Here is a 19,680-nt window from a genome sequence, read left to right as displayed (position 1 = left end):
AATGAAAATAATATTTATAATGCGTCCCCACTTAAATATTTGTATTTCAATTTTCCACATATATACATATATTATTAATAGAGAGGACAATGGGGAAGGGAAGTTTACACTAGTTCTCCAGCGCCATTCATTAAAAGATAAGAAATTGATATAGAGTATATAACATTCCATTTTTTTTTTTTGTAAGTAGCTTACCCATGTTATTCTGCTTATTTATTTACTTGTTTTGTTTCCGTTGCCATTGCCATGAAAACTATCTGTTGTTGTACTCACACGGTCCCTTTGGCTGTGTGAAAGGGTTATGATGATATTATATATTGGCACAGATTGCGCAATTTCGTGCTGTGTGAATGGGTATTTTAAATCAATTTTTAAACATCTCTGAGACGGTTCAGTAGCGGCATTTGTGTGTGAAAGTGGTATAAGTGTATTTAAGTGAATGGGCCTGCATGTTAAGCAGGTCTCTATTACCTGCATGATGAACTCTCTGCGACGGGGCATTCCTCTCTCGGATAGCAGAGTATACTCGGGTTCCTTCTCCTTTTTTGCCTGTTGGATCTGGGCCAAGCGACTGATGGGGTTCATTCCCTGACCATATTCTGGGCCAGTCTAAAAGGGGGAAATTATCTCTACATCAGAATCACTGGAATGCTGAAACATACACCTTAACCAAGTAAGACTAAAGAAACTTCTTAGTCTAAAAGACAAACATTTCAAAACCTGAACCAAGAGTGGCACATCAGTTTTGAACAAGGACTAATTATGTACAACTGTGAAGAATTTTCTAAGGTCACTGAAGCTTGCTACCTCCCATTTATATTATATTGATTTATATTCACAAATGGGAAGATGTGAATTTGCTTTGTTACCAAACAGCCAGTTGATTAATGGTCACACTCTACCAACCTCGCCCAAATTCCCCTTACCTTCAATATAGTTTTAGGGCGTTTCTTATAATGAAGTTTGGGTTTTTCTCTCACAGGGAGGAAAGGAAGTTTATTCAGTTCTTGTAGCACCATTATTGCAGCCCGCTTTTTGGAAAGTTTCTTACTGTTTCCCTCTCCCTCTGCTGCAAAATCCCCGACCGTCACTCTCGTGACAAAGCTCTTCATGTGCGGTGGGCCACACTCTTTAATCACCTGAGAACAAAGACAGAGCTGACTGTAGGTAACCAAAACGTGTTCAATGTCAGATAACACAATCAAATAAAGTGGGAGGGCTGGTGGTTCAGTTGAACTTTCCCTTGAATCTCAAAAGGCCATCATTTCAGATCCTCTTTCATCAGTTACCTAGACCTACCCCAAGACACAAACATGGTGCATGTAAGGGGTGGGGGGCAGGAAGAGAAACACAAAGTAAAAGTTTATGTTTTTCTTGATTTAAAGAAAATATGGATCCATAATAATTATGGGTCTTTTGATACTAAAGGGTAAGCTCTTAAAGACGTAGCTATTCATCATTTTGTAACAGCAGGACACATTGAGAGATCAGGGCTGTGTTCAATAGGCAGAGCGCTGTGCTGTGGCGCTACGTAACATAAGTTAGCTCTTATTGGTCAAAAAGTCCAATATGTGGGGAAATTACACCACAGTCGCCACACTGGTATTGTACCTCCGCTATTTCGAAACGCCCACCGAGTAAGCTCCTGGGAATGTTAGCTAACGTTACGAAGCGCTCTCGGCGTGCCGGTCGTTCAATAGAAAGCGCCACGTAACGCTCTGGAGCTCTCTGCCCATTGAACGCACTCCAGGTTTGCATCATACACAGGTTTTCTGTTTCTTTACTTTGTTTATATAAAAGTGTCTTTCAACATTTGTTTTTATATTTCCAGGTTGTTTTTTTTATTATTCAGCATGTGCATTCATCTCTTGACCAGGTCACACTAAAAAAATAGATTTTTTGTTCATTCCCATTTGACTAATGTTTTCCAACTTTTAGTTTGGAGGCAATATAGCTCTGCAGCTACTTGCCATATACGTATTTAACAGTAGTGATTTGGTTATTTTAGAAATACAAGATTCATCCCCTGTATAAATTAAATATGTCACTCTGTAACTCATCTATTATGCCACAGGAGGCAGTTTTGCTGCAATGGTTGACAATCTGTTACAAACAACCTGGAACAGTCACAGATAAGATGCAGGGATGTTATACTACTGACAGCCACAAAAGATTTCTATCTAAAAGTGATATTATCTTATAAAATATATCTTACACATGTATATCAATGTGCCTTACAGATACCAGGCTGGCCTTCGACGCATACATGAGAAGCAAGGGACATGTTTAGCAGAGCTCAGTTGAAAGTTAAATAACTGGTCAGCAGTTGAAGCCAAGATAGCGAAACAGGGTTTAGTTTTCTTATCTCAAATTAACAGGTATAGGTGATTATTTAGTTTTCACATGGAGTTTGAAAACATCAGGAGAACCTACGTGAATGGTGGTGCAAACTCAGCACAATAACTACTTCTAGTAATAGCTAACATGATGATGAATGTAAGGTTTAAATATAATATATGTGTGTTTTACCTTTGTGTGTTGGATTACTGTAAGGTAGTTTGTGTTTATCTAGTAGAGCTGTAAACTCAAAATTAGATGAATAAGTGGAATGTATAACCATTTCCACTACAGTATATCCCCTTCGCAGGGCTGTTAATGTTCCAAATACTAGCTCCAATATATTCTACATTAAAAAGATACTTTCCACTGGGCTCCCGAGTGGCGCATCCGGTAAAGGCGTTCTGCGTGGAGTGTAGGATGCGCTCTATAGCCTGGACATCGCCGGTTCGAGTCCAGGTTATTCCACAGCCGACCGTGGACAGGAGCTCCCAGGGGGCGGCGCACAATTGGCCGAGCGTCGCACCAGCGACCCCTGTAGTCTGGTCGGGCGCCTGTGGGCTTGCCTGTAAGCTGCCCGAGAGCTGCGTTGTCCTCCGACGCTGTAGCTCTGGGTGGCTGCATGGTGAGTCCGCAGTGTGAAAAAAAGCAGTCGGCTGAAGGCACACGCTTCGGAGGACAGCGTGTGTTCGTCTTCGGTAGCGGTGAACTGAGCCTAAAAAAATAATTGGCCATTCCAAATTGGGAGAAAATAACAAAAATAATTGGCAACGACTACATTAAAAAAAAGACACTTTCCACTGGAATTAACACCTTTTTAACAAAAAATAAATACAAATAAAATAAAAACACTTATGACTGAATGGAACAATTACCAATTTGTCATAAGCTCTTTTATAAGAGTTGCATACAGGCTCCTACTAAGAAGCTTTCTTGTTTAGAAAAAAGTCTGAACTACTTTAGAACAAGGTTTTCATTAAAAAAGAGATCTGATGCCATTTATAGATTTTTATGAGAACAGGCAGATGATGCCAGCTATGAAAAGCAAACTTGTTAAGTATTATTCTCAGAGTACAAAAGACCTCTGTATAACAAGTTAATAGAGCACTGGGCTACAACAATGCACTCATGACGTAAGATTTTGACAGCACAGTAAATGTCACAAGATCAGTGGATTTCCCTTTCAGACAGCCACTGTAATTCTCCTTGTGTTCTATTATACATTTAATAATTAATTGTGCTGTACATCCCAGCCTAGATTCAGTATTTTCAACATCCTGCTTCTGCTCACTTTCACAGATTGGCTGAGATAATAAAAAAGCTTTATACATTGATTCTCTTGTATTGGGATAGAGAATCACATAACACAGCTATGTACTGAATATAACAGCCTTTTAACAGAAAGTGTTTGTAGATCAAGACTGAGACAAAAACACCTAAAAGTATTTTAAAGTTTAAACTTGTTGCTCCTGTTTTAAGATCATTTTTTAAAGGTAGCACTTGTTTTTACCCATATCTCCTTGTCTTTGTTTAGTTTCATATTCTGTATGGCTATGTCTCATGACCACATTCTACCTACAACACTCAATCTCAAACCAGAAATAGGAGTGGTTGTTCCCAAAAACAAAGCACTACTGACATGTGAAAAAGATTTCCATCACTAATGTCCAGAGAGGTTAAAACAACGTGGCACTGAAAGGGTCACAACCGTTAATGGAACTCTATTGAGAGAATCATAGAATGCAGCTGTGTATCAACTAGAAAGACTCTCTGTCACTCTGGAGACTGTGTGTTCCAGTGGTTAAAGAAAAGGGCTTGTAACCAGGAGGGCCCCGGTTCAAATCCCACCTCAGCCACTGACTCATTGTGTGTCCCTGAGCAAGTCACTTAACCTCCTTGTGCTCCGTCTTTCGGGTGAGACGTTGTTGTAAGGCGTCTGCTAAATTAAAAAATAAAAAAAAAACAACAACAATGTGTGGAGTTTGTATCACCGATATGGCCAGAGGTTAAAACAATATGGAAGTGAAATGGTTATTTTTGACTGGACACCGGTAATAAAACTTAAGAAAATCTTATTATACAGCTTTGTACCAAACATTAAGACAATAAATTAAAGTGTACTGTCTCTAGCCATTTCGTTGTCAGCAACACATCTAGCAGAGTACGGCAGCCATATCAGGTAACGGAAGTGAAGGGCACTGATGGATTTTACTAGATGGTACAGGAGTAGGTCTGAGAAGAAGTTGTAGTAGCTTTCACATGCACTAGCTCTTTTAAACAGGAGGAATCAGTCTCACCACAGCCACTTAAAATGCTGCTGTTCAGAATATAAAAATGTAAATGTGGTACCCTTGGTCCAGGGCATGTGGCTGTATTTAAAGCATCACTCTAATCCAACAAGTGACTATGAGACACATCTAAACACATACTTAATTGGGAAGCACCTGTGCTGCTACAGCAGGTTAAGCTGCTGACTAGTATCATGTGCTGTGGTTTAGCCAAGAACACAAAAAAAGAAACAGACACTGAAGGATTATATGTCAGCTCTACCTAACAAAAGAATAGCAACTGACAGAAAATCCTATTACTTCAAAAAAATTCTACTTTGAATTGGGGCGGGGGGGTCAAAGGGAAAAAAAAAAGAATCTGGGTGAAAAGCGAGACTTCTGTGGCAAGTGATCTGTTACTTTTTAAGAGATGAAGATCTTTCTGAACAGTAGCAGTTACGTCACCTTTGGAGAACATAGCCATCATTTATTGAACTTGATAGTGTTATAAATTAATATGTGCAGCAAAGTGTCTGCTCTCACGCAAATGGCAAGATAAAATACATGTGTTATACCTTCAAACAGCAGGCATTGTTTCAACTTAAGAGTACGGCATACATATTTGCAGACAAATAAAAAGAACTTTACTGATTTTACCATCAACCTGTGTGTTACATATATATATTTTAATGAAGTAAAAAAAAAAAAACAACTGAAGAATCAACATGCTTCTACTGATAGGCCCTGTTCAGGAAATACCTTCGGAGATTTTCAACTACGATTTATTATTTTTGTTCTCCCCACAGGTATTTCATGAACAAAGACTGTACTGACAGAAATGTGGATTTGTCTTTCTTCTAAAAAATGTTGTATTCTTCTTTTTTACCCTTAAAGGAGTAATGATAATAATACTACTACTACTACTACTACTACTACTACTACTACTACTAATGATAATAATAATAATAATAATAATAATAATAATAATAATAATAATAATAATAATAATAATAATAATAATAATACTAATAATAATAATAATGCTTTCAGCAACATCAGCATAACAACTTTTTTGCAAGTCTCTTATCATTCTTCTGTAGACTGTCTAGTGGTGATGTCCATTTACCTGTGCCACCACACAGTAGATTCACTCCCTGTGCAACACATATTAGAGATTAGTGCCAGGTGGGATCTTTATACCTGCTGCACACACAGCTGGAAAAAAAATGGTATTCAATATATTTTTTTTAAAGTCTTGGTAACTAACACTTTAACTGGGCTTATGGAAAAGTAACTTAAAGGTAATTTGTTTAGTTAGTTTACCTCAAAGCTGACAGGCACGTTTCTTTTGAGTGCTATTTCAAACACCAGGCTAATCTCAGACTTGCTGGCATCACTCTCCTCCTCAGCTTCATTCTTTCCCTCTATGCTCTGAAACAGAAAGTAAAAAAATCTGTGATGCCAGCGCTGCTTGACGTCTTTTTGTTAAAATCCTTGTTTCTTGTGGCATGGAGCCTACTTCTGGTTTCTTTTCAAGAACTTAACATAGCACTTCTTGTTATTCAGATTTTTTTTGTTCACCTTCCATGAACAGGGGGATTACTAGAACCGGCAACAACCAGTGCTTTCCCAAAGAAAGCACTTTCAATGTACATTAATGCAAGACCTGAACTGCCACGCTTTCGAATAAGTCCTGGGCCTCTCCTGAACCGAGAATTGTGTGATGGTTTTGTAGTGTTCACTAGGGCTTGTTTGCAAAATGTTTTTTGTGCTTCTTTTAGAACTCAATAGAACCCCCCCCCCCACCCCCCCACTAGAAAGTTAATACTGGTTGTGTTTCTTTTAAATCATATTCAACCATTCATATATTTTCATTGGGTCCCACGTTTCTCTCAATATATGGCAAAATAGAGTGGTGAATAGCCAATCACTGCATTTAATCTACGTTGCCCACACCCACAGCTGCTTGCTCGCCCCTCTTTGTACAGCCATTTTTCCTAATTTGAATGCATTTCTATTAAAGCTGATTGTAAAATATTGCAAGCTAAGGCTTTTTCAATTTCTAATATCCCTCCAAATAAGTGGGCTAAGTACAGCAAAAAGTACTGTAAAGAGTGGGGGCAAGAGAAGAACCTAAGACTGGATTAAACCAGTGATAAGAGATCACATGACAGCAAAGCCACCTGCAGGTGCACACCACACGACCTTGTTCAACACTTGACCACAGACAAACACAAGAAAAATGCACAGCCTTTTTCGTCCATAAGCCTACCAGATATTTGACTTACTGTGTCTAAATCTTGTACAACCATGCGCCAAACAGAGCTTATTACTGGCCTGTTACATCGCTTGCCACACAGCACTTATTTCTTTAGAGGACATGGGAGAGCTTGTTGGATCATGTTTTGAGAAAGTGCAGATAGCCCTGTCTGCGCTCTCCCTCCTTGCCATGCCTCTAAAGCAATTTAGATGTGGAGCAAGTGTTCTCTCAGATGAACAAGTCCAAGCACAGGAACAGGATGGGTAATGAGCCTCTGACCAGCATACTGCAAGTCCTTTATATTTTAAGGAGACTGGGGATTTGCTGGAAAGATTTTGTCCAGAGCCAAAACATGCTACAGCATTTCAATGTGAACAGGGAAGCAGCAGAAGCATTGAGGCCTGAAGACAGCAAGGAGACCAGAGTATGCAGCGTTTCTAGTGTTTCATGCTTTACAGGTAGAAAATCATTTCTCATTGGTGTGAAACAAGTGCAATTTTAGTTAAAGCTTTCATATAGCTAACAATAATAACATAGCAACCTGTTTACTTTAAATACCTTATCACTGTAAAACATGTTGTGTTATAGCATTTTACAGAAGTTGAACAACTTAAGTTTTCAAAGTTATTAGTGTTTAAAACACACAGAGCAATGTACTTGTTGGCTTGCCACCCGTAAACCCCCCAGTTGTGGGTCGGGCTTGTTTTGGGCTTGTTTTGAAGGTCAATTGGGCATATTTTTCTGGTCTGACCTGGCAACACTACTACAGAGGGCAAACTTTATCACCTGTGACATGCAGATTGAAATCCTGAGCTACCGAGCCCCCTTGACTTGTTTACACGTTATATAAAACTATTAAATCTAGCAGTACATTCATCCTCTTTCTGATCTGGAGAACATCCATATTTAACAGGGACACAAATCGCATTGTTTTATACAAACAGCAACAGCATTGTGACAATTCTAAAAGAACAGAGAGTTCTAGCAACAATGAAATCTATCAGCACCACGGAAACAGTGAAACACAATGCTTAAAACTTAATTTAAAAAAGTAGATTGTCATCTCCTCGACAGTCATGTGTAAGAGGAGCTGTCAAAGTGCACTGCTGTACTGTATACTTTAGGAAGATAATTTGTTCAGATTATCTGAATCCCTAAAGACTGCAAGTTTTGTCTGAGTGGAGAGTGTTACTCACTTTGTGTCAAAAAGTATATTTATCTTTTCTGCTCCCTGTTAAGTTTGGGATAAAGATCTTCCAAATACTTTTGTGAGCACTGTTACATTATGCCTCCTCCAAATGGAATCTAATAATGGAATCGTTGATGTTAATGAAAAAATACACTTACCATAAAAACAAACTAACCCTGAAATAACACATTTTTAGTATTATTATTATTATTTATTATTATTATTATTATTTATTTCTTAGCAGACGCCCTTATCCAGGGCAACTTACAATTGTTACAAGATATCACATTATACATTTTTTCACATTATTTTTACATACAATTACCCATTTATACAGTTGGGTTTTTACTGGAGCAATCTAGGTAAAGTACCTTGCTCAAGGGTACAACAGCAGTGTCCCCCACTGGGGATTGAACCCACAACCCTCTGGTCAAGAGTCCAGAGCCCTAACCACTACTCCACACTGCTGCCCTAGTATGTGCAATAAGTTTTTGTGTTCACAAGATAAACGTAAAAATATACAGACAGATGTAGAGACCAAGAGGGACCTCCATAATTCCCCAAAATCTGATATTCCCAGTAACCTTTGCTAAATAATATTAATAGGCAGCACTCATATATCCAACCCTATAAAAATATTGTCTTCAGTGACGGTTAAAAGAGTGTGATGCATATCTGATTATTTCATTTTGGCCCGTTCCAACCCTTGTTCGTTTTTCAGGGAACACAAAAAAGATACAATGCCAAAAATACATAGCTGAAAGGACTGTTTTAAAATAAGTAGGCTTCCATTTAGATGTACGGAGTTGGTTTTGTTCGTACAGTACTATATTTTCAACAGAAGTAGTATTTTAATTCGCAACGATATGATTCTGAAAATATCACTTGCCAAAAGAGACAACTGTGGACACATGCTGTAATACAGTACATACTTTTAAATCTGGTACGTGTAGCAGTATGTAAAATTCCCTGTTAACGACCCAACAGCAAAATTAAATCAAAATGTTACCCATGCACAGAACTGTGTAAAATGTAAAAGGCGATGCAATTTAGCAAAAGATTTAAAAATAAAAAAACAACACAGTTTCCAGAATTAAAACAGTATCCAAAGTCAGTATTCAAAATTGCAGAATATAGTGCCCTTGCGGCAAAAAAATCGTGCGACGGAACCGGACGCTGGGATGGGAAAATTTGTATGGTGGGAACTATTGTATACAACAACAGTGTCGGAAATCGCGTGTGATGGGCAAGTGCATTCATTTGTTATATATATTATATATATAAAACGGGGATTGATTTTCTTTCTGAATACAAGTATGGTAAAACACGACTGATGTGTATCTGAGTGTCTTAAGTATCACGGAAGTGCTGACTGTACCAAGTATCACAATTGGATTAGCGTTTTAACTGTTTTTTTAAAAATTTTAAAGTGTGACATTAGATGTACAGGTTTACGTAGGTGCACAAGTATATACAATTACCTCTATTATATCCCCATTGGAGATAATAATAGAGGCCGAAACTTGCTTAGGAACGTATTCGAAAAAGAGACATACTGTTCATGTCTAATGCAGAATAAGATACAACTGTGCAGTACTATTTAATATCAGGAAGAAACATCGGGAAGAGTGCAATTCAGCAATAAACTGTAAGGAAAATCCAGGGTAAAGCAAATCAGCAGGTCCCATACCAAACTTCATTTTTTTAACGGTTATGTTTATAATGGCAGTTACCTGTGGTGGTTTTTCAGGGATGGGCTCATTCCGGAGAGCTTGAAGGGCTTTCATTGCAGCATTGTGTCTAGCTGCCTGACGCGTCCTTCCTTCTCCTATAAACTCACTGGTCCCCACAGTCAGTTGGACATAAAATATCTTAGGCACTGGGTAATGGTACCTAAGTTGGAAACAAGCCAAAGGGGAAACAAAGGGAAACAGATCTATGATTTATAACAGGATTAAGTTTTGCAAGCTACACGGCTTCATAAAAATAAAAATAAATCTTCTTTCCTTTGCTGGAGCTCAAGAAACCGGAGACACTTTTTTTTTTTTTTTTTTTTTTTACTACAACTAAAATATAAGGAAGCTAATGTTCAGATAAACAGATTAAATATTAGATTTTCTTTTTTAAATTTAAATAAAACAAACAGTGTAATTCAACATTTTTTTTGAATGGCTTTTGCTATCCAGTGCCTGGAAAATGAATTTCCTCCATATGCTACCTACACCTATAGCACTACTAAGCAAGAATTCATTCTAATTATTTTTAAAACCTTTAAAAAAGTATGTAACTTTTTCATTGCAGCTATACAATGAATAGATTATCAGCCTCCTTACTCCTGTACTTGAACAACCTGTTTGCCATACATTTGAGGAAATGCGTTGCTATGCAGTTCTGATTTAGGGAAAAAAATCAGCCGTACCAATGCAGATTACTCAATTCATAGTCATTTAAGGGAGGGGATATTTAAATGTCCAGGTCTGCTTACTAAGTAGGAAAAGAACGACTCTGAATATCGTGAGAGCTTTATGCGTTGCCATGAAGATAAAAACATTTAACAAGAAAAATTAATTAATGTGTTGTCGCGCACATTCTGAATTACGCCACGCATTAGCTACTTGTTTGTCTGGTTACCTTTCCAACACACACACACACACACACAAAATTACATAAAATATAATTTCTGCAAGTTTTACTACTTAGAATTTATATTTGTGTGTGTGTGTGTGTTTGTGGAACATCTAAAAGTTACATTTCATTAACACTAGAACCGCCTTTTACAATACATGTTTTTATTTTGAATATAACCTACAATATTCAATTTTATATATATATATATATATATATATATATATATATATATATATATATATATATATATATATACATACATACATACATACATACATACAGTGCCTTGCAAAAGTATTCAGACCCCTGACCAATTCTCTCATATTACTGAATTGCAAATGGTACTGTGACGGGGTACTGCCCCGTCTTTATGATCAATGTTGGGACTGGCAGGGAGGGGGTTAAAATTCCTCCCTGCCAGAAAAAAATGTGAGAATGTGGCTGGAGCCCTAATTGACTAATTAGCAATTATTGATTAATTGGGCTCCAGCCACAGGGGATAAAAGCCAGGGGAGAGGCCCTGGCTAGGAGAGAGAGTTGGAGAGTTGAAGGAGAGTTCCAGAAGAAGCAAGAGTGTGTTTGTATGTGGTGTTTTTCTGTTCCAGTGAAGGCAACGCCCAGCCTGGAAACCTTTATTTTTGTAAGTTTTTGCTTTTTGTTTTGTGTTTATTTTGTGTTTAAATCTCTTTGTTTGGCCCTTGTGCTGGTTTATTTTGTATTTTTGTTTATTAAAAACTTTCTTTTGAACTTTATACTGTCTCTGAGTCTCAAACCTCGGTCCATCCTGTCACATTTGGTGTCAGAAACGGGATAGCGCCACCTGGAGGCTCAGAGCAGTAATTTTTTTTTTTTTTCTTCTTGAATTTTGGGAGTTTTTTTTTTTGGAAAATGGGGAAGAGCAGACAGCGGCAAAGGCAGGAGAAGCAGCAGCCGAAGAAATGTAGGCTGCTGCAACAACAGCCACCCCAGCTGGAGGACCCAGTCAGTCTTTTCCCCTGGTGCTCATGGTGCGGGATGCTGGATCATCGGTGGAGGTCCTGTCCAGATGGGCCACCAGCTGACTGGTGTGGGCGCTGTGGGGTGGATGGCCACAACTGGGCAGGATGCCCCCACAATCGGGACCAGGAGCAGCTGCAAACCCCGTCCTCGGCAGCCACCCCACCACTTCCTACATCACCGCCTTCACCACCATCCCAGGAAATATGGGACTGGTTGATGCACCCTGAGGCGGACCTCTTCCACGACCTCCCCATAGTTATCAACACGCTGTGGCGTCGAGATGGGGGGAGGTGGGAAAAGTGGGAGGAACAGCATCACCCGGCGTCCTTCGCAGAGCTTGCCCTGATGGTTGTTAACTACCTGGCGGTAGATATGGGAGATGCCCCAGTCATTCCAATAAAGAAGGTGGAGCTGTCTTCCCGAGAACCAGAGAGGGGTGAGCTGTCGTCCCGAGAGCCAGAGAGGGGTGAGTTGTTGTCCCGAGAGCCAGAGAGGGGTGAGCCGCTGTCCCGAGAGCCAGAGAGGGGTGAGCCGCTGTCCCGAGAGCCAGAAGGGGAGGAGCCGCTGTCCCGAGAGCCAGAAGGGGAGGAGCCGCTGTCCCGAGAGCCAGAAGGGGAGGAGCCGTCGTCCCGAGAGCCAGAAGGGAAGGAGCCGTCGTCCCGAGAGCCAGAAGGGAAGGAGCCGTCGTCCCGAGAGCCAGAAGGGAAGGAGCCGTCGTCCCGAGAGCCAGAAGGGGAGGAGCCGTCGTCCCGAGAGCCAGAAGGGGAGGAGTCGCCTCCCGAGGGTCCGCCAGTAGAGGGAGACGAGCTGCTGTTTCCGCCTCCGCCCGCAGAGGGAGACGAGCTGCTGTTTCCCCCTCCGCCAGCAGAGGGAGACGAGCTGCTGTTTCCCCCTCCGCCCGCAGAGGGAGACGAGCTGCCGTTCCCGCCTCCGCCAGCAGAGGGAGACGAGCCGCCGTTCCCGCCTCCGCCAGCAGAGGGAGACGAGCCGCCGTTCCCGCCTCCGCCAGCAGAGGGAGACGAGCCGCCGTTCCCGCCTCCGCCAGCAGAGGGAGACGAGCCGCCGTTCCCGCCTCCGCCAGCAGAGGGAGACGAGCCGCCGTTCCCGCCTCCGCCAGCAGAGGGAGACGGGCCGCCGTTCCCGCCTCCGCCAGCAGAGGGAGCCGGGCCGCCGTTCCCGCCTCCGCCAGCAGAGGGAGCCGGGCCGCCGTTCCCGCCTCCGCCAGCAGAGGGAGCCGGGCCGCCGTTCCCGCCTCCGCCAGCAGAGGGAGCCGGGCCGCCGTTCCCGCCTCCGCCAGCAGAGGGAGCCGGGCCGCCGTTCCCGCCTCCGCCAGCAGAGGGAGCCGGGCCGCCGTTCCCGCCTCCGCCAGAAGAGGGAGCCGGGCCGCCGTTCCCGCCTCCGCCAGCAGAGGGAGCCGGGCCGCCGTTCCCGCCTCCGCCAGCAGAGGGAGCCGGGCCGCCGTTCCCGCCTCCGCCAGCAGAGGGAGCCGGGCCGCCGTTCCCGCCTCCGCCAGCAGAGGGAGCCGGGCCGCCGTTCCCGCCTCCGCCAGCAGAGGGAGCCGGGCCGCCGTTCCCGTCTCCGCCAGCAGAGGGAGCCGGGCCGCCGTTCCCGTCTCCGCCAGCAGAGGGAGCCGGGCCGCCGTTCCCGTCTCCGCCAGCAGAGGGAGCCGGGCCGCCGTTCCCGTCTCCGCCAGCAGAGGGAGCCGGGCCGCCGTTCCCGTCTCCGCCAGCAGAGGGAGCCGGGCCGCCGTTCCCGTCTCCGCCAGCAGAGGGAGCCGGGCCGCCGTTCCCGTCTCCGCCAGCAGAGGGTCCGCTGCTGCTGCCGTCGCCTCCCGAGGGTCCGCTGCTGCTGCCGTCGCCTCCCGAGGGTCCGCTGCTGCTGCCGTCGCCTCCCGAGGGTCCGCTGCTGCTGCCGTCGCCTCCCGAGGGTCCGCTGCTGCTGCCGTCGCCTCCCGAGGGTCCGCTGCTGCTGCCGTCGCCTCCCGAGGGTCCGCTGCTGCTGCCGTCGCCTCCCGAGGGTCCGCTGCTGCTGCCGTCGCCTTCCGAGGGTCCGCTGCTGCTGCCGTTGCTTGGGGTCTTCGGGGATCCTGCGTCGCCTGGGGTCGCTACACTGTGGTCGGAGCCCCACGGAGGGGAGTTGCTGACCATGAAGAGGGGGAGGGAGGTCAGGAGACCAGCTCCCCCAGCTGCACTTTCGCGGCAAGATGGTGTGTGGCCAGAGCCCCGGAAGAGGGAGCTGCTGGCCACGAAGAATTGGGTGGTGCCGGACGTCCCACCATGGCCACCCCCATGGACACTGTGCTTCCCCCTCTTCCGGGACTGAGACTGAGGGGGGAGGTGGCCATTTAGGCCATGTTGTGCTTGGCACAAGGGGGGGGATATGTGACGGGGTACTGCCCCGTCTTTATGATAAATGTTGGGACTGGCAGGGAGGGGGTTAAAATTCCTCCCTGCCAGAAAAAAATGTGAGAATGTGGCTGGAGCCCTAATTGACTAATTAGCAATTATTGATTAATTGGGCTCCAGCCACAGGGGATAAAAGCCAGGGGAGAGGCCCTGGCTAGGAGAGAGAGTTGGAGAGTTGAAGGAGAGTTCCAGAAGAAGCAAGAGTGTGTTTGTATGTGGTGTTTTTCTGTTCCAGTGAAGGCAACGCCCAGCCTGGAAACCTTTATTTTTGTAAGTTTTTGCTTTTTGTTTTGTGTTTATTTTGTGTTTAAATCTCTTTGTTTGGCCCTTGTGCTGGTTTATTTTGTATTTTTGTTTATTAAAAACTTTCTTTTGAACTTTATACTGTCTCTGAGTCTCAAACCTCGGTCCATCCTGTCACAGGTACATTGAAATTTCGTTCTGTTTGATATTATATTTTAAAACACTGAAACTCAAAATCAGTTATTGTAAGGTGACAATGGTTTTATGTTGGGAAATATTTTTAAGAAAAATAAAAAAACTGAAATATCTTGCTTGCATAAGTATTCAACCCCTGTGCTGTGGAAGCTCCCAGTTTACACCGATGAAAGAAATTGCCCTAACGAGGACACAATTACCTTACCATTGGCCTCCACCTGTGAACCATTAAAGTTGCTGTCACATTTTCTGGATAAAAACCCCACTGTTGAAGGATCATTGGTCAGGCTGTGAATCTGAAGGAAAATGAAGACCAAAGAGCATTCTACAGAAGTTAGAGATAAAGTAATACACATGCATAGATTAGGGAAAGGGTACAAAATAATATCCAAGTATTTGGATATCCCAGTGAGCACAGTTGGATCAATAATCAGGAAGTGAAAGCTGCATCACACCACCCAGGCACTGCCAAGAAAAGGCCGTCCCTCAAAACTCAGCACTCAAACAAGAAGGAGACTTGTGAGAGAAGCCACAGAGAGGCCAACAATCACTTTGAAGGAGCTAGAGTTCAGTGGCTGGGAGTGGAGTAATGGTGCACCAGTCAACCATATCAAGAGCTCTGCATAACACTGGCCTGTATGGGAGGGTGGCAAGAAAGAAGCCGTTACTCAAAAAGTACCATCTGAAAGCACGTCTGGAGTTTGCCAGAAAGCATGAGAGTGACCCAGCTGCGATGTGGAAAAAGGTTTTGTGGTCAGATGAGACCAAGGTAGAGATTTTTGGCCAAAACTCAAAGCGCTATGTGTGGTGCAAACCTAACACTGCCCATGCCTCAAGACACACCATCCCTACAGTGAAGTATGGGGGTGGCAGCATCATGCTGTGGGGATGCTTCTCATCAGCAGGGACTGGGCATCTTGTTAAAATTGAAGAAAGAATGGATGGAGCAAATTACAGGGAAATACTGCAAGAGAACCTGCTTCAATCCGCTAAAAAACTGAAGCTTGGGAGGACATTCACCTTTCAGCAGGACAATGATCCCAAGCACAAGGCCAAAGCAACACTGGAGTGGCTCAAGAACAAAAAGGTGAATGTCCTACAGTGGCCCAGTCAAAGTCCTGATCTCAATCCCACTGAGAATCTGTGGCACTATTTGAAAATTGCGGTCCACAAGCGTCGTCCAACCAACCTGAACAACCTGGAGCAAATCTGCCAAGAAGAATGGGCCAAAATCACTCCGACACTGTGTGCAAAGCTGGTACATACTTACCCCAAAAGACTTAAAGCTGTTATTGCAGCAAAAGGTGGCTCTACCAAATATTAATGTGTGGGGGTTGAATAATTGATTTTGAGTTTCAGTGTCAGAATGAAATTTCAATGTACCATTTGTAATTCAGTAATATAAGAGAATTGGTCAGGGGTCTACATACTTTTGCAAGGCACTATATATATATATATATATATATATATATATATATACAAGCCTGTTGTTATCTTTATTGGAACTGGCAGCCACCAATTCCTTCGTTTTGTACTAGGAGAGATTTCATCTTGAAGCGAGCCACAGTGCTTCAGCAGAAACATTCCAATCAGAAAGCTGCAGGCTGCAGCAGCTCAACCTGGATTCTGTGCTAAGAGTGATACACACACAAGATAAATCATTAGATTAAAAACTACTTTTGTTTTTACAATTTTGTATGTGCACATACCTGTTTACACACTAGTTTCTTTTGAAATGCTTATTTTATTATAGTTTTTCATTTTTTAAAGTAGTGCTTAATATGTGATAAATCAGAAAATAAACCCTTTATGTTTAATTGTTCATTTAAATACGGTGTTTCAGCTGTGCAGATGTTTGATATGATGTGCTTGAATAAAACTTTTGAGTTGTATCTGATAGTTTGTCTTTCATTTTAATACTAATGGTGTTTAAAATGTACCGGCAATTGTAGGTATGAGCATAACTGCAGCGGTTCTAGTGTTGAAGTAGTCCATAAATGTACAGTGTGTGTGTGTGTGAGTGAGTGTGTGTGAGTGAGTGTGTGTGTGTGTGTGTGTGTGTGTTGGGGGGTGTCTGTTTTGTACGGCCTTTCTGCTGGAGATTACGTGATATTAAGTCAGAAGAACGGGATCTTGACTGCTGAAACCTCGTGAGCCACAAGCACGATTCCTGCTCCAGTTTACATGGGTTTTTACAGCTATTTTTATTGTGAGAAAGTGATTGACCCTGTGTTAAAGTCGCGCTGCAAAAACGACGTCCTTTTGCAGTTTCATGATGTATTCGCGTGACAATGTCACACAGTCATGACTGTAGAGTCGATTTGCATGTGCATGTAAACCAAGCCAAAACTAAGAAACAGGATGTATATTTCTTATTCTTTTTTCTCCTTACAGAGCTGTCAAAGTGCTAGTTGTGCGTTGATCCTCCTAGATTTAAGACTAAGAAATACTGCAACCTGTGACCCACTTTTACCTTTTATAAGGGATTTTTGTAGCAAGCAATGTTATTTTTGTGTGAGGAACTTAAATCCAGCAAAAGTATACAAAAGCCCAGTGCATTCTTAAAAGGCTCACAAGAGTGTTTACTTCATAGAATGTGATCATGTGAAAAAAAAAAATTCAGAAAGTTCTACAGAAAAGTCTATCCTTTCCATCTTAAAAAAAAACCAAAAGTGTTTCTAATAAGTAGAGTGTAGTGGCTCAAAATATAAAAGGATACAAAATAGATGACTTGCTATTAAAAATGGTGAATGAAAAAGCACGCCTAAAATATCTTAGCTTCTTTCCTCTTATGCAATAAAACACATCGCATAGATAGAAGATGACAGATAGCAAGTCAGTTAATTGAATGTTAGTCGAGTTATCCTAGATTTTAAATGTCTTTACCAGGAAAACTTCACAGTTAAAATGTTCAAAGGGTGGGACAGTGTGGCCTGAATAGGAGGAAGGAAATGACAAATGCAACACTGTATCAGACCAGAAAGGCTGAGCCCCCCCCCCCCCCCCCCCCCCACCACACACACACTATGGCTACAGGTGCTGAGGCTGCCATCCAAGAGTCGGAGGGAGGCCCTTTGAGTAATGTGGGAAAATAGTTACTAACACACTGCAACATATTAAACCTAATAAACAACCAGACAAAACAACCAAACAATGTCTGGTCCCAATTACAAAAGATAAAATCCAGATTGGGAACACCCTGAGGGGGTCGAGGGGGGGTGGTTGATGGAAAAAAAAAGCGGCTTTTTCGTGTTCTTCGGTGTGCAGAGTGATGAGTTAGTGACAAGCTGAGTGTCATCATGCATCTACCTACTACATACTTGTTCTCATTTGAACAAAAAATACTTAAAATGGCAATCACTGACATTTTGATTTATTTGGCTATGGAATTGAGTCATTGACAAATTCAGTAAAGAGCTGCCAGAAATGCAGAACACCGCAAATAAATAATCACATTTTTCTATTTGCACCTGTCTTCTCTGTGCTGAGTGAAGCTCCAATCTCTGCTTTGTGAGAGTGCTTATGGACCATCTCCGGTAGTGCTTTCAGAAAAGTTAACTTATTGTATAAATTACGGTATGTCATCATTAACACGGGTTGTGGATTATGTCAAGACACCCTAGCAATTCTAAAACATGTATTTGTATACATCAATAACACTAGCAGCTCAATACAATACTGCTTAATAAAACCGTTCCCGTATTCCATAACCCTCTGCGTGCAGAATGACAGAGGTTACCATAGAGAATGAGCAGAATTTAGTTTGTTGGTATAACAGAATATATTTGCTAAAACCATACAGGCAGAAATTCACTTTATTACAACAGAAAGGAAAAACAATTTCAGAAAACCTTTAAACAAGGTGTCAATTTTTCACAAATTCATGAGAAACATTCTGAAAACATACTATACCACAAAGCACAGACCATATTAATATCTCCATATTTCATTCTGGCAAAAAGTAATAAAATGAAAAATATAAGATGATTACAGAACGGTGCAAATTTCATAGCTCTGAACAACACCTTAAAGCATACCATTACCCGCTTTACAGTTCACTCTCCACAGAAAGAGAATTCATCAACAGCAGAGGTATTTAAGCTGGGGGAAAGGTAACTTAAATCACTTTTTTATTTTTATTTGAAAAGTGACAATAGCATGAGTAAAATGTATTTAACAGAGCCTGTTCTGTAAAACAGATGTATTTGACAAAGTATGTCAATACAAAATATTCAGCAAAAAAAAAAAAAAAGAATATCTATATTATCCTCAACCAGGGTAATTCAGCAATTTTCAAATCTGTTCCACTCTGCTTTCAGTTGGTTGGTCTAAAATGAGTCCTACCAGGAACAGCTGCTAATTGCTGCCATAACACGACACCATAGCAAACACCTCACGTCTTCTACCTAAAAAAATATCCTTGGTCAGCAATAGTGTCAAAACGTTATTAAATATAAAACTGCATAGGCGTAATTATTGAAATGAGTCTGTTGTATGAATAGAATCGCTCCGTTTGATATCACTGTTACCCCCACTTGTTATCAAAGGCCTTATAGCTGGTGGAGGGAACAGTCATATCAAACGGAAGACCATCATGTATAGAACACATTATTACACAGCTATAAAACAGAGGTTCCAGATGGCTCAGCCTTGAGTGAGTAACAATCAACTCTGACCACTCAACAACCGTGATACCTACAACATTTTTGGGGATATAGCGTGCATTCTGTGTACATTGTTTGTGACTGATGTGCCTTGATTTACAGTTTTAATAACCCTAATTACAAATGTATAACCCTTCTCTCAGTCTCCACAGCTACATATCCTCTGCTCAGTGTATTTTTCACTGTCAAAATCTGGGACAAAAAGTAGCTGCAGTGGCGTCAGGTTTGCAAACTCCCCCCCTAAAATATAATTATTTCCAGTTTACTGCTTACTTCCATAGTTTAGCCTTACAGTATGTGCTTTCTGCTTCGTTGGAAAGCGGACATTTTGCTGACTGAAGAAGTGTTATAAATCAAGAAACAAAACAAAATGGGGACTGATATTTTCTAATGGTGTTTTTGTGTTACTTATAACATCTGTACAGGAAATAGCTGCTGTAAAGAGCTGGTATTTTCAACACCAGCTTAAAGGCAGTTATAGTTCAATCTTCAG

The 19,680-nt window shown here is 42.2% G+C and overlaps 1 protein-coding gene across 6 annotated transcripts in view; it reads right to left on the bottom strand.

Moving 5' to 3' along the window:
* The window catches only part of LOC117400334 (double-stranded RNA-binding protein Staufen homolog 2-like), a 121,352-nt gene that overhangs the window by 58,014 nt on the left and 43,658 nt on the right, over positions 1 to 19,680 (bottom strand). For 5 of the 6 annotated variants that reach the window (XM_034000149.3, XM_034000152.3, XM_034000150.3 and 2 more), the window contains exons 6-9: positions 9,787 to 9,946; positions 5,928 to 6,035; positions 927 to 1,139; positions 472 to 609 (exon numbers count right to left, since the gene is read on the bottom strand). In XM_034000149.3, coding sequence (XP_033856040.3) covers positions 472 to 609; positions 927 to 1,139; positions 5,928 to 6,035; positions 9,787 to 9,946 — 619 coding nt within the window. The remainder of the gene's footprint in view (positions 1 to 471; positions 610 to 926; positions 1,140 to 5,927; positions 6,036 to 9,786; positions 9,947 to 19,680) is intronic. The other variant, XM_034000151.3, reaches the window with a different exon arrangement.

This window comes from Acipenser ruthenus, chromosome 4 (assembly GCF_902713425.1).
Source record: "Acipenser ruthenus chromosome 4, fAciRut3.2 maternal haplotype, whole genome shotgun sequence".
Classification (NCBI taxonomy): domain Eukaryota; kingdom Metazoa; phylum Chordata; class Actinopteri; order Acipenseriformes; family Acipenseridae; genus Acipenser; species Acipenser ruthenus.
This window is presented reverse-complemented; position numbering and strand designations above follow the sequence as displayed.